Below are 27,792 nucleotides of genomic sequence, written 5' to 3' on the forward strand. Positions count from 1 at the left end.
ACGGCCGGGCGCGGTGGCTCAAGCCTGTAATCCCAGCACTTTGGGAGGCCGAGACGGGCGGATCACAAGGTCAGGAGATCGAGACCATCCTGGCTAACATGGTGAAACCCCGTCTCTACTAAAAATACAAAAAACTAGCCGGGCGAGGTGGCGGGCGCCTGTAGTCCCAGCTACTCCGGAGGCTGAGGCAGGAGAATGGCGTGAACCCGGGAGGCGGAGCTTGCAGTGAGCTGAGACCCGGCCACTGCACTCCAGCCTGGGCGACAGAGCGAGACTCCGTCTCAAAAAAAAAATAAATAAATAAATAAAAAAATAAATAAAAAAATTAAAATGTAGTGTTTAAAGAATTATTGCAACAAAATACTAAAGGAATTACTGAGGAAATAATTTATGGCATATACACATACTAATCTGATACTAAATGATAGTCTGTTGTCATTTCTAATCGTTTTACATACTCTATGGGGGGAGAGTGAAAAATGACAACCCTTGAGCTAAATGAAACCTAACAGCTGTTTTTTAAATGCAGTTTATGGGAACCACTATTGCACACATTCATCAGTGGGTCTCAGCCAGGGACAATTTTGGCCTCCAGGTACACCTGGCAATGTCTGGAGACATTTTTGGCTGCCACAACTGGGGGAGGGGCAGCTATCAGCATTGAATGCTGGCATCTTGTGGGTAGAAGCCAAGGATGCCCCTAAACATCCCAGGATGCACAGGGCAGTTCCTATAGCAAAGTATGATCCAGTCCAAAATATTGGCAGTGCCAAGGTTCAGATACTTTAGTTTATATATTGTCTCTGGCTATTTTTGTACTAAAATGGGGAAATTGGATAGTTGTGACAGGGACCCCATGGCCCACAACACCTAACGTATTTACTATCTGGCCCTTTGCAGAAAGTTTGCCAATTCTTGCTCTATAGAAAAATTAAAAATATAAATAAGTATCTCATGTACAGTAAGTTATCGATCAATTCTAGAAAACTCCCTTTAACATTTTTTCTTCTAGAAATGAGAATCAACATTTTAATTTCCACCTCTTCTAGCCATATAAAGGGCTAGAGTAAAAGGCTGTATTATATTTTATTCTGATTTATTAAAGGGATATTTAAAACAGTGTTTCTCAAAAGTCAATCCACAGATCACTAACATGTCATGAAATTTCACTGGCACATAGTGAATTGAGAAAAGTAAAGACAAATGTGGGCATTTGTCATAAAGCTGACATAATATAAAAGGCTGTCCCTGGCCAGACATGGTGCCTCATGTCTGTAATCGCTGCATATTGAGAGACTGAGGTGGGAGAACTGCTTGGAGCCAGGAGTTTGAGACCAGCCCAGCAACATAGTGAGACTGTCTCTACAAATAATAATAATAATAATAATAATAATAATAATAATAATAATAATTTAGCCAGACATAGTGGTGCACATCTGTAGTCCTAGCTACTTGGGAGGCTGAGACAGGAAGACTGCTTGAGCCCAGGAGTTTGAGGCTGCAGTGAACTATGATTACATCACTGCAATCCAGCCTGGGCAAGAGTGAAACTGTCTTTTTTTTTTTTTTTTTTTTTTGAGATGGAGTCTCGGTCTTTCACCCAGGCTGGAGTGCAGTGGTATGATCTCAGCTCACTGCAAGCTCCGCCTCCCGGGTTCATGCCATTCTCCTGCCTCAGCCTCCCGAGTAGCTGGGACTACAGGTGCTTGCCACCACGCCTGGCTAATTTGTTTTTTTGTATTTTTAGTAGAGACCGAGTTTCGCCATGTTAGCCAGGATGGTCTCGATCTTCTGATCTCGTGATCCACCCGCCTCAGCCTCCCAAGAAACTGTCTTTTAAAAAAGGCAGGGGGATGGGGGGCAGGCATGCTGGCTCACACCTGTAATCCCAGTGCTTTGGAGGGCTGAGATGCGCAGATCACCTGAAGTCAATGGTTCAAGACCAGCCTGGCCAACATGGTGAAACCCTGTCTCTACTAAAAATACAAAAATTAGCCAGGTGTGGTGGCGGGCGCCTGTAATCCCAGCTACTCGGGAGGCTGGGGCAGGAGAATTGCTTGAACTCAGGAGGTGGAGGTTGCAATGAGCCAAGATCAAGCCACTGCACTCCAGGCCAGGTGACAGAGTGACTCCATCTCAAAAAAAAAAAAAAAAAAAAAAAAAGGAGGGGGGAAATGTTTCTACATTTTAAAATATTAAAATGTCCTTTCTTTTCTGAAACAATGCTGATAATAGGTGGTTGTGCTTTTAATATGGCAAAAATAATAGTTGGTAACATTGTGCCAAACCATTTTTTTTAATGTGTTTTTGGAAATAAAAAAATCAGGGAACCACTGATTTTGAATCTTTTGCTTCAACATAGATTCTTTGATGTTTAGTATATTTAGTATATTTCATACAACGTTGCTGAAGGTATTTCTGAAATGTGTTTTGCAGTGTCTAATAAGGGATGAACTACAGCTGAAGGCTTTTCCACACTCATTACAATCATAAGGTTTTTCTCCAGTATGAATTCTCTGATGTTTAGCAAAGGATGAATCATGTCTGAAGGCTTTCCCACAGTGACTGCATTCATAAGGTTTTACTCCAGTATGGACTCTCTGATGGATAGAAAGATGTATTCTCTGGCTAAAGGCTTTCCCACATTCCTTACATTTATATGGTCTTTCTCCAGTATGAGTTCTCTGGTGTTGAGTTAGGTATGTGCTATGGCTGAAGGTTTTACTACATACATTACAAATATAGGGTTTCACACCAGTATGAATAATCTCGTGTTGCCTAAGGTGTCTAATCTGGAAAAACGTTTTTCCACAGTCTTTGCAGGTAAAAGGTTTCTCTCTAACATGAGTTCTCAAATGCTGGATCAGTCCAATGCTTTGGCTGAAGGCTTTCTCACATACCCTACATTCATAGGGCTTCTCCCCAGTATGAATTCTAACATGTTGAGTAAGTGATGAAGGATGTCTGAAGGTTTTCCCACATTCCTTACATTCATAGGGTTTCTCACCAGTATGAATTCTCTGATGTGGAATAAGAGATGAACTTTGGCTAAAGGCTTTTCCACATTCCTTACATCTGAAAGGTTTCTCCCCGGTATGAATTCTCATGTGTTCAGTAAGGTGAATAAGCTGTTTGAAGATTTTTTCACAAATATTACATTCAAAGGTTTTCATTTTTGTGTAACTCCTTGAATGATTAACTAAATCTATGTTGTATCTGCTTCTCTTTCCAGATGTGTCATATTTACGATCTCTTTTACCTGGAAGACCTATTGGTCCTGGTATAACTTCTGACTTCACATTAATTCTTTTCTCAAATCTATGAGATTCTTGGCCTGTCTCCTGAGTGAATGTTTTCTTGCACATCAAGGGGATTTGCCCCTCACCCATTCTTTGGTTCTCTTGTTGGCTTTCTAGCTTATTACATTTGGGGATTCTTCCCAAGGTGGAATACATGGTGCTTCCTTTTGTAGATCTTTCCATCATTAGGCCACAATGTAATTCTTCCCATGAAATATCATTCTGTAAGGCTGACTCTTTGGTTTTTGTTTTGCTCTCCAAGTCTGAAAGAAATAAAAAAATAAAAATGACCCATATTCCCTGCACTTTAAAAAATTAATTGCCACAGTGAGAATGGGAGGACAAAATATATATTACTAGGTACAGGAGTTTTGGATTGTCTTCAAATGTGATTCTGCCACCTTGAGAGCTGATATGAATGCAAGTGAAGTAGAGAAAAGAAGCTGTTAGAAGTATGTAAGGTGGGCCAGGTGCAGTGGCTCATGCCTATCATCCCAGTACTTTAGGAGGCTGAGACAGGAGGATCGCTTGAGCCCAGGAGTTCAAGACCAGCCTGGGCAACATAAAGAGACCTGTCTCTACAAAAACAAACAAGCAAACAAACAAACAAACCAGGCATGGTGGTGTGTGCCTGTAGTCCTAGCTACTTGGGAGGCTGAGTTGGGAGGATCACTTCACATCTCAGCTTGTAATCACACCACTGCACTCCAGCCTAGTCAACAAAGCAAGACTCTGTCTCAAAGAAAAAAGTATGTAAAATGACTTTAGGCAATTAGGAGGAGCTCATCCATGTGAAGTGCAAGAGGAAATAAACTAATAAGACAATAAGAGCAAATATCAGAAGATAAGATCAAGGAAGATAGAATATTGTTTTTGACAGGGTCTCTCACTCTGTCACCCAGACTGGAGTGCAGTGGCGTGATCATGGCTCACTGCAGCCTCAACTTACCAGGCTCAAGCAGTCCTCCCACCTCAGTCCCCCAAGTAGCTAGAACTTCAGGCACATGCAACCACACCTGGCTAGTTTTTGTATTTTTTGTAGAGAGGAGTTTTCACCATATTGCCCAGGCTGGTCTCAAACTCCTGAGCTCAAGCAATCCACCTGCCTCAGCCTCCCAAAGTGCTAGGATTACAGGTGTAAGCCACCATGCCTGGGTGGAAGATAGGATTCTAACATCATATCATCTCAAGCCCATATTTCTATGACAAAATTTTCTTTATTTACAAAAAAAGTATTTTAAAAGGTATCTCAAATACTTTTAAACACTAAATAAAACACTGAATAATGTAGGAATGCACTGACTTTTAACAAAGGATAGCATCTCCCTAACTGGGATAAAATTCCCTCCAGTGGTTGAGGATTCTGAAATGTCTCTATTCATGCATTTCCCACCAAAATGTATATGTGAATGTATGCATTTGTATATATGGTCTTCAATATACATCTGCAAAAAAAAAAAAATCATATACATATCTACATCTGTTTTAACTCTGTATCTTTTTTTTTTTTTGAGACGGAGTCTCGTTCTGTCGCCCAGGCTGGAGTGCAGTGGCCGGATCTCAGCTCACTGCAAGCTCCGCCTCCCGGGTTCACGCCATTCTCCTGCCTCAGCCTCCCGAGTAGCTGGGACTACAGGCGCTCGCCACCTCGCCCGGCTAGTTTTTTGTATTTTTTAGTAGAGACGGGGTTTCACCATGTTAGCCAGGATGGTCTCGATCTCCTGACCTCGTGATCCGCCCGTCTCAGCCTCCCAAAGTGCTGGGATTACAGGCTTGAGCCACCACGCCCGGCCTCTATATCTTTTTTTTTGAGACAGAGTCTCGTTGTGTCACCCAGGCTGGAGTGGAGTGGTACGATCTTGACTGCAACCTCCGCATCTGAAATTCAAGCAATTCTCCTGCTTCAGCCTCCTGAGTAGCTGGGGTCACAAGCATGTGCCACCACACCTGGCTAATTTTTTTTTTTTTTTTTTGAGACAGAGTCCCGCTCTGTTGCCAGGCTGGAGTGCAGTGGTGCGATCTCTGCTCACTGCAAGCTCTGCCTCCCGGGTTCAAGTGATTCTCCTGTCTCAGCCTCCCAAGTAGCTGGGATTACAAGCATGCGCCACCACACCCAGCTAATTTATGTATTTTTAGTAGAGACGGGGTTTCACCATGTTGGCCAGGATGGTCTCAACCTCTTGACTTTGTGATCTGCTTGCCTCGGCCTCCCAAAGTGCTGGGATTACAGGCATGAGTCATCACGCCTGGCCGCTAATTTTTGTACTTTTAGTAGAAATGGGGTTTTGCTGTGTTGGTCAGGCTGGTCTCGAACTCCTGACCTCAAGTGATCCGCCTGCCTCAGCTTCCCAAAGTGCTGCGATTACAGGTGTTGGCCATTATGCCTGGCCTCTTTCTACCTTTGTTATTGGCACCACGCCCAGCCTTAAGTCTACATCTTTATGGGCCTCTTTTTATATCTGTACATTAAGTTTTATCTCATTCTTTATTTAAAAAATTTTTAAATTATTATTATATTTTAGAGATGGGATCATGCTATGTTGCTCAGGCTGGTCTCCAACTCCTCAACTCAAGTGATTCTCCTGTCTCAGCCTTCTGAGTTGCTGAGAAGACAATGTAAACCACCTAGCTAAGCTATCTTATTTTTTCTACAACTGCATTGCATTCTACTGCATGGACATAACATAATTTGACTTGTCCCTACTGAAAAACATTTCACTTGTCTCCAATTTTTCACTGTTACAAAATTACACCATAGTACATCATTATACATAAATGTTTCTATACTCCTGTCAGTATTTCATTGGCTTTACTAGAGAAATTGATGGGTTGTGGATGTGTGCACACTCAGCAAATATGGGTGCCTTTCCCTGCATACTCACTGGATTTGATCAACCTTCATAATTTTTGCCAATATAAGAGGTAGAAAATGGCTTCTCAATTTGTGATAAAATGTTAATTACTCTGTAAAATCTTTAAGGATAGAGAATATATATTTTATTCATAGTATACCTGGCATAAAATTTTTGGATGAAGGAGTTTCTCTGATATTTACCCTTACTATTCCTATCCATCCATTTTGGGCTCTGCCAACCTAAAGCACCAATACTTCCTGTTCACAAAAAAATCTTATTCCTTAGTATTTCTAACCTCACTTTAGTAACAACACATAAAAAGAGCTCAGAAATAGCTGAATAAATTTTGGAGTCAGCTTAAAAAGCAAGCAGAGATGTTTAGATTACTGATTACAGGGAATAGGGAGATGTTTAATTTTTCTTTTAAAGGCAAAAGCAAGATAAATGTGGTATTTCAAGTGGCCAAATTTGGCAGTAACATTCAAGAAGATTCAGAAAAATAAAGTAAGACATCAGCAAATGCAACTTGAAAGTTTAATAACTCAGGCATAAAATGATGGAAATGTGCCTTAGTGTTGCCTCAACACAGATGAACAGTACAAGCGGATCAAACAGGTAATATTAAGGAAAAAACTGTAGGGAACCAGGGAAAAACAGAGTCGAAAACCTGCTTAATGTTCTTGATGATATCATGATTTCTAGAGACTGAAAGAACAGGGGAGGTTAGGATGAGAAACTTGTTTAGATGAGATGGCTTCTGTTTTTGGATGTACTGGGTGTGAAGTACAGTGCTTCTATGTGGAGATGTCGTAAATGCCAGAGATATGTAAGAATAGGGTTCATATGGATATATAAAACAAAGATGAAAAAAGGAGAATATGGGCATGGAAGGAATAGTTGAAACCATCACAAAACATCTGTGGGAGTTTGTACAGAAATAGAGCAGCAGTGTAAAAAAGACAAAGGTTCCTCAGAAATCGTGGCAGAGACTGCTGGTTATTCCCTAAACTCTGTTCTCCCCGATTTTGGACATACAACTAGATTATATTTCCCAATCTCCCTTGAATTAGATTGAGTGAAGTCATGAAGGTCTCTCCTGTTACCAGAATGAAAGTGAAAGTGAAAGTGATGTGAACCACCTTAGACCGGCCCATAAAAGCCTCCCAAATGAACTCCTTTGCTTATTCTATTATAACTCCTCGTTTATTCTATGTTGTCTAAATGCAGATGATGAGGAAACCCTGGGGGATAGAGGAGCCACAGGCAGAAGAATCCTTCTGAATCACCAGATGAAGAGGAACTGTCCAGTGACCTAAACAATTTCTCCAGGGCCCACTGCAGTGGCTCATGCCTGTAATCCTAGCACTTTAGGAGGCCAAGTAGGCAGATCACTTGAGGCCAAGAGTTTGAGACCAGCCTGGCCAACATAGTGAAACCCTGTCTCTACTAAAAATACAAAAATGATTAGCTGGGCACAGTGACTCACACCTGTAATCCCAGCTACTTGGGAGGCTGAGGTAGGAGAATGGCTTGAACCCAGGAGGTGGAGGTTGCAGTGAGCCAAAACTGTACCACAGCACTCCAGCCTGGGTGACAGAGCAAGACTCTGTCTCAAAAAAGAAAAAAAAAAAAAACCAATTTCTCCAGATCAGTATATGATCAAGGAATAAGTTCATATCCTGACCTAGGCAGAAATCATGTATCTGCATTAAAAAAGACACTGATGAGAAGCACTGAAAAAGCAACAAGAGAAATAGAGGAGACAAAAATTATTAAACTAGTTGATAGAGGAAAGGATATTAAGGTGACAAGGACTATATGTATAATCTAATGCAGCCATGTAAAATAGTGCCATAAGAACACACAAACTGTGGTGTCAGAATGATTAGAATTAAGATACTGAGTCTACCAAGTAGTAGCTAACTGCCCTGTATACATTTCTTAATCAGCCTCCTTTTCCTCATTTCTAAGACAGAGCTAATGTGGGACTCCCAGAGAACCCAACTATCATTCAGAGAACCCAGGTAAATACTGTCATTATTACTGAACTTAAATGTTAACGAAGACTGTTAAAAGCCACTGGATCTGCTAAGAACGAATTCTGTGGTTGATTTCTCAAAGAGCCATACATTTTCTGGCATGAAAAGTTAAATTACACAAGTTAAAATGAGAGAGTTACAATTGAAACTGTGATCACAGAATAAGGATTAGAAAAAATATTGAAAATGAAATCATTGAAAGTGAAACCGATGGTAAAATGACATGAGAGTCCAGTGAAGTGGACTGTGTTTAATGAGGAGAGACCTGTGTAAATCTAAATGTACATGGGAAAGAAACTATGATCAGAGCAAGGTTTAGAATACTGGGAAAGAGGTAAAAATCATGAAAGTCAGATCAAAAGAAATGATGAAGGTTAACCCTGATGAGAAAGGCATCTCTTTTCCTCTGACTCCAGAGAGACTAATGAGAAGATGCAAGTGTGGGAAAAGGGTGATAGAGATAACAGAATCAACTTTCTTGAATGTACCATCCTCAGGGCCTCAGTCTTCCCCACAGCTTGGACAAGGCCTTGAGGGGAATTCTCTGGCTGACATCACAAAGGCCCCACCTGCCTTGCACTTACCTGAACTTGGTACTCCTGAAATCTCTCTCTCCATCAGCCATGGTTCTTCTCCTTTCTCCAACTGGGAAATCACGCCAGGTTTGGAAAGCTGATATCCTGTTTATGGGGAAGAAAAGACTGTATGTGCTGAGATCACAGAGCCATCCCAAGAATTTAAATATGGTTCTTTGGTATTCAGGCCTTCTAAAGAAAGCAGAGTAGAGTAGAAAGAACAGAGCAGAAAAGAGCATAGCAATCCTGACTGGGTGTTCAGAAGGAAACAGAAAACCTCTAATATACAACCCAAACCCCAAACAAAGCACTTAATTTAGAAACAAAGGTTTTCATCCAATAGGTACATTCTATTTTCAAGAGAAGCCCATCCTTACCCACTGAGACCAGGTTCCCATAGTTCTCCAGCATCACCTCCCGGTACAGATTCCGGTGAGCAGGGGCCAGCTGCCCCCACTCCTCCTGAGTGAAGTCCACAGATACGTCCTTGAAGGTTAATAGTTCCTAGAACATCAAATACGTTCCTTTTCAGCCAGACTTCAGGAAGTTTTTCTGACCTTGTCTAGAAGCTAAGAGATTCTAGTCAAGTTTTCCTGGATACTCTCTTGCTAATCATTTAATTTATTATAATGATTATAGATTACATAAAATGGAGGTTATAAAACAATGCATAAAACGTGTAAGCTACCTCTGCAACTTACAATCTGGCTGAAGGGAAAATATTCATGAAATATTAAAGAAGGTCACAGTACAGTGTACAGTAATTTTGATTAAAGACAATAAAGTTCAGGAGTATTTGGGGAAGTGGGGAGTTCAGAAGGGGCTAAGGCCACAAGAGAAGACAGGGACTTTTCTTGGGCTGAAAGAATTGGTTAAAATGAGAATACTTTAGCATGGGTAAAATAACCTTACCTAGGTTTTTCTGTTAATAATAAAAGTATGAGAGAACAGCACATTTTTGGAGGGAGCATGAATTCTGCCTAATAATGAAGACATCTGGACAGAGATAGACATGCTGGGGTAAGAAGTATAAGGGTCTATTATGTATGATCTACAAAAAACAACCATTTGACAATTATTTTTTAAAAATACTCCGTTAGAGAAATGCAAATCAAAACCACAATGAGATACCATCTCATGCCAGTTAGAACGGCAATCATTAAAAAGTCAGGGAACAGCAGATGCTGGGGAGGATGTGGAGAAATAGGAACGCTGTTACACTGTTGGTGGGAGTGTAAATTAGTTCAATAATTGTGCAGGACAGTGTGGCGATTCCTCAAGGATCTAGAACCAGCAATACCATTTGACCCAGCAGTCCCACTACTGAGTATATACTCAAAGGATTATAAATAATTCTACTATAAAGACACATGCACACATATGTTTATTGCAGCACTGTTCACAATAGCAAAACTTTGGAACCAACCCAAATGCCCATCAATGATAGACTGGATAAAGAAAATGTGGCACATATACACCATGGAATACTATGCAGCCATAAAAAAGGATGAGTTCATGTCCTTTGCAGGGACATGGATGAAGCTAGAAACCATCATTCTCAGCAAACTAACACAGGAACAGAAAACAAAACACCACATGTTCTCACTCATAAGTGGGAGTTGAACAGTGAGATCACATGGGCACAGGGAGGTGAACATCACACACTGGGGCCTGTCAGCGGGTGGGTGGCTAGGGGAGGGATAGCATTAGCAGAAATACCTAATGTAGATGACGGGTTGATGGGTGCAGCAAACCAGCATGGCACGTGTATACCTATGTAACAAACTTGCACATTCTGCACATGTATCCCAGAACTTCAAGTATAATAATTAAAAAAAAAACCTCCCAAAAGCTAAGAGAATTCAGATGCTGGAAGGCTGAAATAACAACAAATCCCCTAAGTATAGAGAATATTTTAATGCTTTTTATATTGTAAATAATTCTGAAATGCATTTCAGGCCTATTAGGCTGATGTTAGCATCCACATTTAACCTATGAGAAAGCTGAATTTGAGAAAAGTTAAAGACATAGGATTAAACCCTGTGATTTAAACACATGATTAAACCATGTGATTTTGGGAGCCAAGATCACTCCACTTTAAAACTCTTCTGTTCTCTAATAATACCCTCTTCTATTTCTCAGACTACTCTCTAATTTTCTTGAGTTTCCCTATGCCTCTGGGGTTTGGTAGTGCAGAGTTTCGCCAGTGCTATCAGTTTTCTGATTACTTCCTTTAGGACACACGGCACACTGTTAAACTGCTCTTAGAAGTCTTCCCTCCTTTTCTGCTTAGCCTATTTAGCTCATGCTCTTCATGACCTGCCAGTATCCTCTCGGAAAGCTGAAATCTGAAAAGAAAATCATTTCTTTTTTCAGTTACAGTTCTGCTCTAGGACTTGACCAAAAATCCTCACTTAAAGGTCATCAATGAAGTGTACACATCTCCAAGAATATCAGAAACGGATTCTGTTGACTTTTAAATGTTACTTAAAATGACTCATGTTTGTCTTTCTCCCAGATGATACGTGAATTTCATGGGCAAGGACTACATTACATACTTCTTCTCCTCTCTGTCTCTTTCTCTCTCACACACACATGCGGCCTCAGCACAATATATTTGTTGGATAAATGGCTAGAGGTTGGCAAAAAAAGAGGTTTCCTGTGGAAAGTTACTACTGGTGGGGAAATTACCTGTGAAATCAACTGATGTGGCCTGGTTTTCTAAGGAAGAACAGGCTAAGAAAAGCCAATCAGCCGGGCGCCGTGGTTCACGCCTGTAATCCCAGCACTTTGGGAGGCTGAGGTGGGTGGATCATGAGGTCAGGAGATTGAGACCATCCTGGCTAACATGGTGAAACCCCGTCTCTACTAAAAATACAAAAAATTAGCCAGGCATGGTGGCAGGCACCTGTAGTCCCAGCTACTCGGGAGGCTGAGGCAGAAGAATGGCGTGAACCTGGGAGGCAGAGCTTGCAGTTAGCTGAGATCGCACCACTGTCCATCTCAAAAAAAAAAAGAAAAAAAAGAAAGGCCAATCCAGGAAGTTGAGTCAAAGAAAATCAAATTCCAGTGTTCTTAAAATCTGAGAAACAATGTCAAGAAAGTGACCAGAAACTCCAACCCACCTGGGATTCTGCTGTCAGGGGTCCAAGGGCCACTCTACTGTCTAAACTGTCTCCCTGGGTCTCATCAGCATCCTGAGACAGCAGAGCTGGGGAAGGAAAAGAGCCATGAGGTTTGCATCTCCCCAAATCACCCAGAGAAACTGCCTACAGACCCATTCAGTGTGGCTTCTCCCCAAAAACGTTCACAAAGAGGGACATTTAGAGCGACTCAAGGGCCTCCTTAATAAGGAGGACGTGCTGTAAGCTGCTTTCACCATTAATATTTCCCAATGGTCTTAGAGATCTCTCAGGCCAATCTTTTGTTCAAAAATCCTCAAAGGTTTCCCCACTGACAAGAAAGAAAAATGCAAACACTTCAATATAGATTTCTTGTTATTTTAAAATTATTATTATTATTTTGAGACAGAGTCTTGCTCTGTCACCCAGGCTGGAGGGCAGTGGCATAATCTCAGCTCACTGCAACTTCCACCTCCCAGGTTCAAGAGATTCTTGTGCCTCAGCCTCCCGAGTAGCTGGGATTACAGGCATGTGTCACTATGCCCAGCTAATCAACATAGATTTCAAGATCCTCCACAACCAGTCCATGGCTTCTCTAAGTATTATCTTCTCTAAACATTATCCTTCATTCACTGGACACACCTACCCACACAATCCTAGTACCATTCTTTGAACACAGCTGGATAGTACCCCACCCAAATCCTATTTGCTGAAAAACTGAGATATCCTTCAGGCCCAGTTCAAGTAAAGCTTTCCCAGACACCCTTAATGAGAAGAAAGTTTATTCTCTCCTATGCTTCCCAAAAGCTTGGTTTTTATATCTGTTCTAGTATCTATCTCAGGCTGCTTTTTACTTTGTTTGTATAATTATCTCTCTCAATTGAGTATTAATGAGGGTATGGATGGAAATTGTATCTTGCTCATTTTTTTCCATCTGCTAAAGTGCTACACATAACACACTGCCAGCTTTCTAGAATTTAAGTAATTTTGGCAGAATTTGAGGTATTAAAAATATGCACTACAGGCCGGCCGCAGTGGCTCACGCCTGTAATCCCAGCACTTTGGGAGGCTGAGGTGAGTGGATCACGAGGTCAGGAGTTCATGACCAGCCTGGCCAAGATAGTATAACCCCATCTCTACTAAAAATACAAAAATTAGCTGGGTGTGGTGGCGGGCGCCTGTAATCCCAGCTACTCGGGAGGCTGAGGCAGGAGAATCACTTGAACTGGGGAGGCGGAGGTTGCAGTGAGCAAGATCTCGCCACTGCACCCCAGCCTGGGTGACAGAGCAGGCAGGACTTTGTCTCAAAAAAAAAAAAAAAAAATGCACTAGAGGCCGGGCGAGGTGGGCAGATCACTTGAGATCAGGAGTTCAAGACCAGCCTGGCCAACATGGTGAAACCCCATCTCTACTAAAAATACAAAAAATTTAGCTGGGTATCATGGTGCACACCTGTAATACCAGCTACTGGGGAGGCTGAGGCATGAGAATCACTTGAACCCGGGAGGTGGAGGTTTCAGTAAACCAAGATCGCGCCATTGGACTCCAGCTTGGGTGACAGAGCGAGACTCTATCTCAAAAAAAAAAAAAAAAAAGCACTAGGAATTAAGGCACATGAATAACTTTGTATTTTACTCCAACTTTTTATCACGACTATTGAACATCCATACATCCACATCTAGATTCAACAATTGTTAATATTTACCGTATTTGCTTTACCGATCTACATTTTTTCTGAAGCATTTCAAAGTTGTCTGCATTATAATACTTTATCCCTAAAGATTTCAAATAAGGATCTTCTCTTGTATAACCACAATACCATTTATTACATCTATGAAAATTAACAATAATTCCATAGTATCATCTAAATATTCAGTCCATATTCACATTTCCTCAACTGTTTCCTCAACTTTTATTCTGGATTTTTTCCAAACCAGGAGTTAATTAAGGCTCACATATTCAAAGTGGTTACTTCTAGTCTCTTTTACTCTAGAATAAGTACTTTCCCTTTCTTCATGACGTTGTCTTTTTAAGATACAAGAACAGTCTGACTGTATCCTCAAGGTGGGGTTTATCTTATTTCTCCATCCCCTGTATTTTCTGTAAACCAGCAGTTCAGTCTTTAAATTTAATTTAGGATCACGTTAAACATTTTTGGTAGGAATACCTTGTAGGTGGTACCAGGTGCTTTATATTACAGTATCTGGAAAGTATAAAATGCCCGGCTATCCCATTACTGAGACATTTGGTTAAAACTGTGACCACCACACCTCACCATTGGAAAATTCTGTTCATTCTTTGCCATTTAGGAAGTAATTTGAGGGAATAATATTTTGATATGTAAGTATCTGTTCCTCATTAACCTTTCAATTATTTTATTTATGGTAAAAGAGTCTATCATTCTTTCTACATTTATTTATTTATCTATTTATTTATTTCCAAGACAAGGTCTTGCTCTATCACCCAGCCTGGAGTGCAGTGGCGCCATCTCAGTTCACTGAAACCTCCGCTTTCCTGGTTCAAGCGATTCTCGTGCCTCAGCCTCTGGAGTAGCTGGGATTACAGGCATGCGCCACCACGCCCAGTTAATATTTGTATTTTTAGTAAAGATAGGGTTTTGTCATGTTGGCCAGGCTGGTCTCAAACTCTTGGCCTCAAATTCCTGGTCTCAAGCAATCTGCCTGCCTTGGCCTCCCAAATTGCAGGGATTACAGGCATGAGCCAGCACACCTGGCCTCTTTCTACCTTTATTATTGGCAGGCATTTTCTGTAAAAAGCTTTCCCTCCCCAGCTGAAGAGGATCTAAAAGGTAAGGCAAATGCATCATTCATTCCCATAATAACCTATTTTTCAAAGTAAGGAATCAGTGTATTAATTACCTCCAATGTTTGCAAATGAAATTCCCCCCATCTTTCTCTATTTTAAGTGTCAAGGTGATCATGTGGAATTTTACTTATTCAAGGTGTTACCATCAGTTTGGATACTTCAGCTTTCCCAAATCTGTCGAGTGACAGACCCTTAAACCTGGCCTCTTTTGACACATATCCATTAGTCTTTAAGCTCTTCCTTGCTTTCTAGCACAAGTTACTCCAGGCCTACTTGGTACTTCCCCTGCTGCTTCTCCTTCTGACCTAGCCACTAAGTTCCTGTGTGACCCTCGGCAGGCCTCCCATTTGATTTACATTTCCCCACTGTTAGAATAAGAAAAATCAGGTTAAGTCCATCCTGCCCCACATGGCCATGGGAAAGATAAAAATAAATAATATACATAACCATGACACTGAAATACTGGTCCTAGGCTGAACTGACCACTACTATTTAGGAAAATCCCAGACTAGGAGCCACAATCAAGAACTCCAGAAACCTTCCACCCATTCATCTAAGAGATGCTTCCACTCAAGTGGCTCATTCCGTCTCACACTAGAGGGGACTGCTTTTCCTCCCTCCCACCCATCAGTTTATTCTCACCTTCTCCTTTAAACATTTTAGTCACATCCTCCCACAGGGCCACCCCCTCCGTGACCTTCTTTGGATGATGCAACTTCACCCACATGCTGGCCTCGGTGGGCAGGGTGATCAGGAGCTGCTGCAGCATGACGGCGTCTGCACTCCTTTCTGAGGACCCTCTGTCTTAGCCCATAGGGCTTGTCCACCTCTGACGAGGAAATTGCTGGAACCTCTGACAGGAGGCTTCCCAATTGTACCGATCTCCTTTAATCGCCGACTCCTACTCCTCAGAGAAGTACAGTATCAACAGTATCAACCCAGAGAACATACAGTATCAAAATCCGAGATGTGGACTTGCGTCTGTCATCAGCTCTCAGGGCGCATCTCCCAACTTGAGCTCCATCTGTCTCCTCGGCCAGCAGCTGGAGGCGCCAAGTATTTACTCTCAGCAGCCCCTGCAGATGCCCAGAAGACATTAGCATCAGCAAAGGACCAAGGAAGCTCAGTCATAGGGCGGAACGCTAGAACGTATATGGATCACTGTAAAATGTTTCCAAACGATACACGGAGGCGGTGAGCAGACACAGCCCACAAAGTTCAAAGCACCGCGCAGGTGTCAGGAAGCACAAAGAGATGAATACAATACAATTCTTTGTTTGGGGCAGTAATTATGTGTAAAGTAGCCGGGGATTTGGAATCCCAGCTCTTTCCCTAGTCGGCTGTAGCAAACCGCGAAACCGCTAGACCCCGTCTCCTCCTCCCCGAATGAGAGGCTAAGTCTTCCCCTCAGAGCCGGACCCGCCCGGCCCTGCCCTCCCAGCCTTTGTCTAAGCACGACTCCGGGGCTGCGGAGAGCACCGCGCGCTACAGGGTGGCCGCGGGCGGAACTCGCGCTTCCCGGCTCGCCCAGCTCCCCAAGCTCGGGACAGCCACCCGCTCACCCTCTCCCCGCTGGGCCGGCACGCCCCGCCTTCCCACCGTTGCGGCCAGGTCCCGGCACTGCGCCGCCACGCTCCCTCGTAGCGCCGCGGCGGGCAGCCGGGGCCCAGTGCGCCTGCGCAGCGGCTGGCCGGAGCATCGTTCCCAGCGTCTTCCCCGGGAGCCGCTCGGCGGGCGCAGACGCCCCCACCGGTGCTCGCTGGGTTGGCTCCTTTCAGGGTCTCCCAGGATCCGATCCCTGCGAGCATCATCAGCCTGGCTCCTGCGGGAGGAGCCTGCGTTCTTGGGCCCCAGACTCTGATGAAGAACAACCATCTTTCCTCCGCTGGGAAAATGCACGTGAACGTTTAGGGTGAGCCTTTGAAACCCTTGACAAAAGGGAGCCATCGGCATCATGTTTTTTGGTGAAACGACACTGGTGTAAAATAATCCATAGCACTTTCCCTAAATATTATGTACATGCCAGTTATTTATTATCAGCACACAGTTGAATGGGTTCTGGTGTATTGTTAAAAGAATACTACAACAGTTTTCTGTTCTAGTATTCAATCAAAGTTCTCATGTTTATTGCTTACCTTGTATTTCTGAAATGCCAGAAAATACACACACACACACACACACAAAATTATTGCCTATAATTTCAGCAAGCAGCGGTAACCTTGCTAAAGGTTGGTGTACAGCCTTTCCTACACACACACAACGTTTTTCACGCATTATTATATATTTTCCACAAAAGCAATTATACTGTAATGCTGTTTTATTGCTGAGTTTTCTCCCTCCAACAAAATAGGAGTACATCACTCCAAATACATTTCTACATCAATAGTTTACAAAAACCACAACTGGAAATAGAATACAATTATAGTACTTGCTAGCTGTTATGAACCGAATGTTTGGGTTCCCCAAAATTTATCTTGAAGCCTAACCCCTATTGTATTTGGAGGGTATTTAGAGATAGGGCCTTTATGGAAGTAATTAAGGTTACATGAAGTCATAAATAAGGGTGGGACCCTGCTCTGACAGGATCAGTGTCCTTATAAGAAGAGACATTAGAGAGTTTGCTATCACCCTCCCTCTCCCTTTCTCCTTTTTTTCTCCTCTCCTCCTCTCCAGGCGCTGCAGGCTCTCAGGAAAGGCCATGTGAGGACTTATGGAGAAGGCTTTTGTCTCCAAGCCAGGAATATAGCCCTAGTCAGAAACGAACCCAGCTGGACCATATGTGGGGCTTGTAGTCTCCACACTGAGAAAATAAATTTCCGTGTTTTTCTGTTTTTGTTTTTTGGGTTTTTTTTGATGGAGTCTCGCACTGTTGCCCGGGCTGGAGAGCAGTAGCGCAATCTCAACTCACTGCAAGCTCCACCTCCCGGCTTCAAGCGATTCTCCTGCCTCAGCCTCCCACGCAGCTGGGACTACAGGCGCCCGCCACCACGCCCAGCTAATTTTTTGTATTTGTAGTAGAGATGGGGTTCCACTATGTTGGCCAGACTGGTCTCAAACTCCTGACCTCATGATCCTCCCGCCTCGGCCTCCCAAAGTGCTGGGATTACAGGCATGAGCCACTGCGCCTGGCCAAACTTCCATGGTTTAAGCCACCCAGTCAATGGTATTTTGTTACAGCAGCCCAAGCTGATGAATACACTAGCATATAATAGTTACAGAATATGAGGCTGTGTCCTAAGTGCATTTCATATTTTAACTGATTTTGTCATCATAGCAACCGCTTGAAGTAAGTACTATTATTATTCCCACTTTACAGATAAGAAAACTGAGGTTGGGAGAAGTTGAATAACTTGCCCAAGATCATGTAGCTTACAAGTGGGGAACACAGGCAGTCTATGTTCCTATCTGCTACTCAAAAAAATACAGCATAAAATACAATAAAATGTTAATGGTAGAATCTAAGTGGTGGTATAGGGATGCCGTACAGTAAAATTCTTTCAATTTTTCTCTATATGTGTATGTTTTCATAATAAAATATCAGAAAAATACAGCTAAGAATAAACAAGAATTATGCAGGAATTTATAAATAAAACTCCATTTTTTTTGTTTAAATGGTGAGAATAGTGATATAATATATTCACGAGTTGGAATAGAACATTCTAAGTATGTCACTTTTCCTCCAGTTCACATAAACTGTGATGCATCCCAATCAAAATTTCAACTTTTTTGGCCAGACATGGTGGCTCACGCCTGTAATCCCAGCACTTTAGGAGGCCAAGGCGGGTGGATCACCTGAGCTCAGGAGTTCGAGACCAGCTTGGCCAACATGGCGAAACCTCGTCTCTACTAAAAATACAAAAATTAGTTGGGTGTGGTGGTATGTGTCTGTAATCCCAGCTACTCAGGAGGCTGAGGCAAGAGAATCGCTTGAACCCGAGAGGTGGAGGTTGTAGAGAGCCAAGATTGCGCCACTGCATTCTAGCCTGGGTGACAGAGCAAGACTCCATCTCAAAAAAATAAATAAATAAAAATAAAAATAAAATCAGCTTTTCTTTTTACTAAACTAAATGATTCTAAAATTTAGCTAGTACGGCAAGTGTTCCAGAATGGCCAATAATGTTTTCCAACAATAATGAAGGCAGACTGCCCTACCAGATATTACCTTGTATTATGGAGGCAAAATAATCAAAATAAAACTAGTGCCAAAATATGTTCATAAATCAGTGAGATGAAATTGGAAACTCAGAAACAGACTTGACACTTTATTTAAATTTAGTATATTGTAAAGCTGGCATTTCAAAACAGCTGGGTAATGATGGATTATTGAACAAGTATCATTAGGACAACTAGTTAGCCATTTGGGGAACAGTATGAGTCTTCTCTGGCAGACAACAAAATACCATAGACTGGGTGGCTTAACCAACAGCAATTAATTTTCTTATAGTTCTGGGGGCTGGGAAGTCCAAGATCAAGGTCAAGGTGTGAACAAGATAGGTTTCCTTCTGAGGCCTCTTCTCTTGGCTTGTAGGCAGCCACCATCTCCTTGTATGCTCACAAGACCTCTTCTTGTGTGCTTGAGGAGAGTGAGCTCTCTGATGTCTCTTCTTTTAAGGACACTAATCCTATCAGATCAGGGCCCCACCCCTGTGACCTCATTTAAACTTATTACTTCTATAAAGGCCCCATCTCCAAATACAGTCACTTTGGGGGTTAGGGCTTCGACATATTCATTTCTGGGGGAATACAAATATTCAGCCCATGGCAAGAACAAATCAAGTTGGGTTCCTGCTGTACATGTTACACATCACATAATTTCAAGAAAGTTTTGTTTTCTTTTTCACTTTTTAATTTTTTTAATTACCCCATATCCTAGTCAAAGTAAGCTTTTGTTTTAAAGTAAAAGCAGAACTGTTAGTATGTTCACATAAAGGTGATTCTAGACATAGTTTGGGGATAAGAAACTATTCTATATGTAGTTTTGTGATTAAGGCTCTATTATTTGCAAGTAACTAGCTCACCAGAATTGCTTTCTAAGTTAAAATGATGATTATTATTGTTGTTGTTGGAAGGATTCTGGAGTCTTCAGGAATTTGAGGAAGAACTGGTAAGCCTCATCTGTGGAAGTTTAGGAACCAGCAGATTTCTGAGCACCACAAAGCAAATGCCTAGAGAGATGCCCTCTAAACCACCACCCTTAACATGATTCAGTTCTGGCAACTTTCAGTTGTGTTACTCAGTTCAAAATTCCAAATTTTGGCAGGATCATTTGATCATTCAGCTTTGACCAGGGGCCAGCGAGTGTCATGGTAGAAAGACCTGGCTTCTGGGCACCCACCCCATGAACAGTTAGCAGTTCCCAACAAAGGGGAAATGTTTCAGACTAAGGAAAAAGATGAATGTTCCTCAATTCATTTAATAACAGAAGTAGAACTTTAATACTAAACCATGATTTTTCATGTACAAAAAAGAAAACTATAGATTAATTTATGACTGTGAGTACAAATATTCTAAATAAAATATTCACAAATAGAACTAGTGATGAATTTTTAAAAATAGATATGACCAACCAAGTTTTTCCCAGGAATATAAGGGTGTTCCAATACCAGGAAGCATATTAACATAACCTAAAACATCAAATTCAAGAGGAAAAACTGTATGATCATGTCAATAGACAGTGAAAAAGACTTTAATAAACTTTAGCAGTCATTTCTGGTACATCATTATCTGCTTAACAAGTAAAGAGCATTTACGGTTTGCCAACCATTGTTCTAATTCATATACTAAAAATTCATATACTAAAAAAGTAAACTCATATACTAAAAAAGTAAACTCATATACTAAAAAAGTAAAATAGGAATAGAAGGAGATTACTTGGTATAGACTGAATGTTTCATCCCCACAAAATTCCTATGTTAAACCCTAACTCCCAATGTGATGGTATTTGGAGGTGATTAGGTCATGAGGGTGGAGGCTTCATGAGTGGGATTGCTACCCTTATGTTAGAAGTAAACCCTGGAGTCGCAAAGAAAACGAGCACTTAAAGGATTTCTTAGCAAGGCAAAATTTACTTCTGTAGCAGGGTGCTGTTTGCAGGTTTGGCCACCACGAGAACACACCAAACAAAGGCGGGAAGGGGTTTTTATCCCTAATGCAGCTTGTCCCTGTCACTGTGTCCTGCCTCCATTGGCTGGAGTTGGACCGCACAATCTAAGCTGAACCCAATTTGCTAATTCGGAATGTGGTTACACTGGTGAGAAAGGCAGTTTCCAAAGGAAGAGCTGTTGCGACGGGAGGGGTAATTTACAGAGTGGGTAGCAGATGTGGTCTCTGTAGATAAGGACCGGTGGGAAAGTTATTTACTGAAACTAAGGAGGCACAAAGGATAAGGAAGTTGGTTTGGCCTTGGAAGTAGGGAACAAAGAACGGGAGGTTGAGCAAGTCAAACCTTTGAAGAGGAACTTCTTTTGTATCTGACACCTTATAAAAGAGGCCCCAGAGAGCTCCCTGTCCCTTCCTTCTACCATATAAGGACATACCCACAAGATGGCCTCTGGGAACCATCTGCTCAAACCTTGATCTTAGACTTCCCAGATTTCAGAACTGTGAGAAATAAATTTCTGTTGTTTATAAGCTACTCAGTCTACGGTCTTCTGTAATAGCAGCACAAACAGACTAAGACTTTACTTCTAAGAAAGACCATTTATAAAAATAAAAATTGTAAATGGCACCCTAAATAGTATAACAATAAAACAATTTCAAATAAAATCAGAAACTTGAATCATATTAGTTTGTAACACTGTCTTAGAGTATTTGTCAAATAAAATAAGAAAACTGGCACAAATATTGGAAAAGAAAAGGTAGAGCTATATCTTTTTTGCTGATGACATGATACAATATCTAGAAAAAGTCTCTAAGAAAGACTGCTAGAATTAATAGGAGAATTGATGTGAGATAGTTGCCTCATAAGAAATACACACAAAATAAATATCTTCCTTGCTTTAGAAATAAGCACATAGGCCGGGCGTGGTGGCTCACGCCTGTAATCCCAGCACTTTGGGAGGCCGAGACGGGTGGATCACGAGGTCAGGAGATCGAGACCATCCTGGCTAACACGGTGAAACCCCATCTCTACTAAAAAATACAAAAAACTAGCCGGGCGAGGTGGCGGGCGCCTGTAGTCCCAGCTACTCCGGAGGCTGAGGCAGGAGAATGACGTGAACCCGGGAGGCGGAGCTTGCAGTGAGCCGAGATCCGGCCACTGCACTCCAGCCTGGGCGACAGAGCGAGACTCCGTCTCAAAAAAAAAAAAAAAAAAAAAAAAAAGAAATAAGCACATAGAAATTAGTAGGGCCGGGCGCAGTGGCTCACACCTGTAATCCCAACACTTTGGGAGGCCGAGTTGGGCAGATCATGAGGTCAGGAGTTCAAGACTAGCCTGGCCAACATAGTGAAACCCCATCTTTACTAAAAATACAAAAAAATTAGCTGGGCATGGTGATGGGCGCCTGTAATCCTAGCTACTCGGGAGACTGAGGCAGGAGAATCGCTTGAACCCGGGAGGTGGAGGTTGCAGTGAGCCGAGATCACGCCTCTACACACTCCAGCTTGGATGACAGAGCAAGACTCCATCTCAAAACAAAAAAAATCTTTATCAGTTTAAAAGGGGAGAGATAGTTGGCTTATTATCAGTCATTAAAAAAAAAAAAAAAAAAAGGCTTATTAAAAAAAAAAAAAAGATGGGCTCAAGCTGAGGTGAGAGGATCACTTGAGCCCAAGAGTTTGAGACCAGCCTGGGCAACATTGGGAGACTCCATCTTTAAAAAAAAATAAATAAACAAGGCCGGGCACGGTGACTCACACCTGTAATCCCAGGACTTTGGGAGGCCGAGGCGGGTGGATCACCTGAGGTCGGGAGTTCGAGACCAGCCTGACCAACATGGAGAAACCCCATCTCTACTAAAAATACAAAATTAGCCAGGCATGGTGGCGCATGCCTGTAATCCCAGCTACCCAGGAGGCTGAGGCAGGAGAATTGCTTGAACCCAGGAGGCGGAGGTTGCAGTGAGCTGAGATTGCACCATTGTACTCCAGCCTGAGCAACAAGAGCAAAACTTCATCTCAAAAAACAATTAAATTAAATTAAATTTTAAAAATAAGCAAAATTATCCAGGAATGGTGGTGCATGCCTGTAGTCCCAGCTACTCAGAAGGCTGAGGTGGGAGGATCGCCTGAGCCCAGGAGGCCTAGGCTGCAGTGAGTCAAGACTGCGCCACTGCACTCTAGCCTGGGCAAGACCCTGTTTCAAAAAAAAAAAGAAAAAAAAGATGAGCTTCTGTGTTTCTATTTTTCACCACTGGAAACCCTAATTTATAAGTATGGATAGTGTGTAAAGGCAACATACTTAACTGTATTCTCTGATGGAATTATAAACTAACCAAAATTACGAGAAATTTTTGTTTAACAAACTGTATTTCAATAGGACCTCTAATACAATATCTAGAATCTGTTCTTCAAAATGTGTCAAGTTATTTGGTCACGTCTCCAAAGATAGTGAGGAAAGGGTTCCTTATCTACTCATCTCTGCCATCGGATTCTGAAAACCCCAGTGAAGACTTTTTCTTTTTTTTTGAGACAGAGTCTCGCTCTGTCGCCAGGTTGGAGTGCAGTGGCGCAATCTTGGCTCACTGCAACCTCTGCCTCCCGGGTTCAAGCGATTCTCCTGCCTCAGCCTCCTGAGTAGCTGGGACTACAGGCACACACCACCATGCCCAGCTAGTTTTTGTATTTTTAGTAGAGACGGGTTTCACCATGTTGGCCAGGATGGTCTCGATCTCTTGACCTCATGATCCACCCACCTCGGCCTCCCAAAGTGTTGGAATTACAGGAGTGAGCCACCATGCCCAGCCCAATGAAGATATTTTATCAAGTCATTTAAGTGTCTCTTCATAATCTTCAAAAATACAGTTTCAGGGAGTTAGTAACTGTATCATTTCAGTTCAGATGAGTTAATAACCATATCATTCAAGCAAAAGGAACCTGACTCACCATTATAAAGAGGCATATCCCACAACTCCAGTTACACAACACTGTAATTTAATGCACTTGATCTCTCAAGTGGAAAACTGGTTTAAACCTTGCCTTGCAGGACTGAATTTAGATTGTTCACGTGATATAGCCAGTGCCAGTTAGGCACATGCTGTTACAAAGGGTATGTAATCCGGAAAGATAAAGATGTTTTAGCATCTTGAAGAGATAAATAGGGATTCTTTTGAGGGAAAACCAGTGAGCTTCTGAACAAAATGAGAAGCTGCTTGAAATCATCTCGTCACAGAACTGAGAAACAGAGAGAATTCAGTGACCCACTCTTATATGATTGGCAATTTTAACAGCTTTGTTAGGTATTTGTTTTAAACCTTCATGCCCAAGTTCTTCCTGCGCACAATCAGTAAACTTTATTCAAATCACCACCACTGTTCACATTTCCATTACAATCTCCAGCCTTATCCTTTAGAAATACATTTTCATCACTGATTCATGATAGAATCAAAAGGAAATTAACATTATCAAGACTGACAGTGAGGTCCAGTTCCAATTTGCAATTATATATCCTCCTACATATTTTCTATGAATAATGATCGTCAACTTCCAGCAGAAGAATGCTGAAAACAACGTAGGAGGAATTCACACTAGCACTCGGCATCATCTGTACCAGCCATACTCCTGAGATGTATCATGGAAGGTTTAGTTACAGTAGCCAATGCTGTTTCTGTCCTGTGCATATCCTTGAGAACTTCCAGTGCCTCCAGCAAATGCCAGAGGCCAGTATCTGCATCTCTCTGCCAGAAGCTGGGCTGCCCCGAATATCTGAGAATTAATACTGACCATTCCACCGTAGTCCCACCAACAGCCCTCAACCAATGACATTTGGGAGTTGGTATGAGAATGCCTGGTCTGCTCACCACTAGGTGGCATAATTCTGAATATTGTATTTTGCAGTTTCCCAGTTTCACTGAGATTAAGCTCCAGTCTCCTGCGATGGTAGCTAACTTCAAAGTGTATCCTTTATTGGTTATCTTCCTTTTCCTGTCTCATTTCCCCCTCTCCCTATTGGTATTTCCTGTGTTTCCTAAATAAACTACTTGCACTGCAATCCTTAGGGTCTGCTTCTGAGATAACATAAACCAGGCAGTCACTGAATGCATGAACAATACGCCTGTAAGTTATGGAGTTCTTGTAAGGTGAGTTATCATGTCTTACCAGCCTATACTACCCTCATCGCAAGGAATGACATCCTTGAAATTTCATCTTTAATGTGCCAGTTACATTTCTCTTAGTACACATTAAAAATGAATAAACAGATAATTCATCAAGGTATACATTTATAATTTGTATACTTTCCTATGTGTAGAATACACTTCAGTTACACAGTTAAAGACATAAATACACAATAATTGAAATCATCTTTCAGAGTCACAGTCACCTCTGGTTCCGAGCTTCTGCTTCCAGTGAGTTCATTCAGTTTATAGGTCATCTTGCCACCCCACTTCATCTAGAATTTTGCTGGAATCCTTTCTTTTCAAAGAACAACCTTCACTAACACACGAGGGTAAACAGAAGGTTATTGCTCTTCTCTTGTCCTCTCTGGAACAATCCTCCAGGATCTTGGGTCACTTTTTAGCTACTGGTTTCACTCAGAATGGGTACTCAAAGCTAATACCCCTTCTCTCTCCTGGGAGACAATGGGACAGAACAAAGCCACACTCATCTTTCTTGCCTTAAGTTCCCACAAAATTAATAAACCAGATTGCAGTTTTTATGCTAATTTTAGGAGAGAGTCAGGGAAATTCAGAATTAAAGCTGTAGTTAACTTGGACTTTCCTTTTTTTTTTTTTTTTTTTTGTACTTTCCTAAAGAGAAAGTACCCAACGATGTAGGGCTTCACAAGGACAGCAGTCCCCACCTTCATCCCACAGGTGCCCTTTTCTTTGAGAGACTTTCAGTCTACAATTCCCCTCCCTGGAAAACTGAATTCCTTCTCAAAAGAAGGGCCTCCTTCCCTGGCCTTTATTCCTCCCTATTCTCTGTCTTAAATTCTATTTAAAGGGAGTAGTTGGAACATATGCATTTAGCTCCCTCATCAAAAATCATTACTATAGAAAAAGGGATTTAAAGCCAGAGGCATGAACCCACAGGGACACATTGAGTGGAAGAGAAGAAAAATAACAAAAACTTTTGGAAACTGGAAAACAAATAGATGAATGGTGACGGACTTATGAGTCCTGAAAAGGCTGAATCCTAAGTGGGCAGAGGGGAAAGACAAGAGGAACCCAACTTCCCTTGCAGAATCCTGAAAAGCAGAGAAATAGGTTGCCTGGAGTACCCCCTAAAAATACGGAGTGACAGCAATGCTAAAAATAGAACACAGGCCAGGCGCGGTGGCTCACGCCTGTAATCCCAGCACTTTGGGAGGCCGAGGCGGGCGGATCACGAGGTCAGGAGATTGAGACCAGCCTGGGCAACATGGCAAAACCCCATCTCTACTACAAACACAAATAATGGCCGGGCGCGGTGGCTCACACCTGTAATCCCAGCACTTTGGGAGGCCAAGGCGGGCGGATCACGAGGTCAGGAGATTGAGACCATCCTGGCTAACACGGTGAAACCCTGTCTCTACTAAAAACACACAAAAAATTAGCCAGGCCAGGAGAATGGCGTAAACCCGGGAGGCGGAGCTTGTAGTGAGCCGAGATCCGGCCACTGCACTCCAGCCTGGGCGACAGAGCAAGACTCCGTCTCAAAAAAAAAAAAAAAAAAAAAAAAAAAAAAAATTAGCCAGGCGTGGTGGCGGGCGCCTGTAGTCCCCAGCTACTCGCGAAGCTGAGGCAGGAGAATGGCGTGAACCCGGGAGGCGGAGCTTGCAGTGGACTGAGATTGCGCCACTGCACTCCAGCCTGGGCAACAGAGCCAGACTCCGTCTCAAAACAAACAAACAACAACAACAAAACCACAAAAAAAAAAATTAGCCAGGTGTGGTGGTGCATGCCTGTAGTTCCAGTTACTCGGGAGGCTGAGGCAGGAGAATCGCTTGAACCCGGGAGGCAGAGGTTGCAGGGAGCCGAGATTGTGCCACTGCACTCTGACTCTGTCTCCAAATAAATAAAATAAAATAAAATAAAATAAAATAAAATAAAATAAAATAAAATAAATTGAATATAGGTGGCAAATCTGCTGAAGAAGCAGTTATATTCCCAGCATCCCTCAACTACTCTATAGGTGACTGTTGTTCTTTTACCTCTGCAGGAGACTGAACCAGTAGTTTCAGGAGAGGATAACACAGATGAGTCTCTGAAGAGCAGGACACCAGGCTCAGCTGAGGAGAGGCTACTATGCTGAAAATGGTGGATGGGATGGGGTGAGGATAAATGAAAATTTACACACTTAAGACTCCCAACCTCCTTTTTCAGAACTCCCACCCAGGTCTACACTCTCTGAGCAGCAAATTTTAAGAGATGTCTCAGTGACTCCAGGTGGCCTAAGAGAAAAGACCTAAGCACACTGACACTGGGGTTTCCCCAGGAACGTGCAGATCACCACCCAGTTCATATGGGCAGCTCTGGTCCCAGAGCACCAAGAGTGTCATGATCTGCAGTTCAATCTCCCCAGGGCCAGATGGAAAAGTAGTTACTTGCCAAAGAGGGCATAACTTCAAAAACCATAGCTGCTTCCTTTGTGATTCTTTCTTTGGGGCTCCTAAGAGTCTCTACAGCATCCAGATCTGCAACTGACCTACTGAATCATAAGGGCTGGGGCAGAGCTGCCTGTTGCCTAAACAAGTCCATCATTCTGTGCTCTGCTTGAAGTAGGCAAGTTGTGCAAAAAATTGTTTGAGTCAACACACTCGAATATGACACATGTACTTCACACACACACACACACACACACACACAAAGACTCACCATTTACTGTACTTCTTTTTTAATAGAAAGGGATAAAAAGTTCAGCAATTTGTTCCTCACTTTAAAGGGGTTATCCTAATATGCCTAAAATAAGTCATTGATGTGACAGGACTCCTTACA

At 42.3% G+C, this 27,792-nt stretch overlaps 1 protein-coding gene and 1 long non-coding RNA gene across 2 annotated transcripts; one reads left to right on the forward strand and one right to left on the reverse strand.

Moving 5' to 3' along the window:
- Positions 1-2,280: 2,280 nt before the first annotated feature.
- ZFP69B (ZFP69 zinc finger protein B) lies at positions 2,281-16,400 on the reverse strand. Its single transcript, XM_001083211.5, has 6 exons — positions 16,279-16,400; positions 15,359-15,792; positions 11,894-11,979; positions 9,146-9,272; positions 8,778-8,873; positions 2,281-3,562 (listed from the first exon to the last, which is right to left on the reverse strand). Exons 2-6 carry the CDS (start codon positions 15,483-15,485, stop codon positions 2,394-2,396), a joined length of 1,605 nt encoding a protein of 534 aa, XP_001083211.3. The 5' UTR covers positions 15,486-15,792; positions 16,279-16,400; the 3' UTR covers positions 2,281-2,393.
- A 13-nt stretch (positions 16,401-16,413) lies between these two features.
- LOC114672983 (uncharacterized) lies at positions 16,414-27,427 on the forward strand. Its single transcript, XR_013403794.1, has 5 exons — positions 16,414-16,628; positions 24,713-24,754; positions 24,874-24,954; positions 27,017-27,096; positions 27,181-27,427. It is a non-coding gene; the product is annotated as an uncharacterized LOC114672983 (long non-coding RNA).
- Positions 27,428-27,792: the final 365 nt, after the last annotated feature.

The sequence above is a fragment of the Macaca mulatta genome, chromosome 1, assembly GCF_049350105.2.
Source record: "Macaca mulatta isolate MMU2019108-1 chromosome 1, T2T-MMU8v2.0, whole genome shotgun sequence".
NCBI lineage: Eukaryota > Metazoa > Chordata > Mammalia > Primates > Cercopithecidae > Macaca > Macaca mulatta.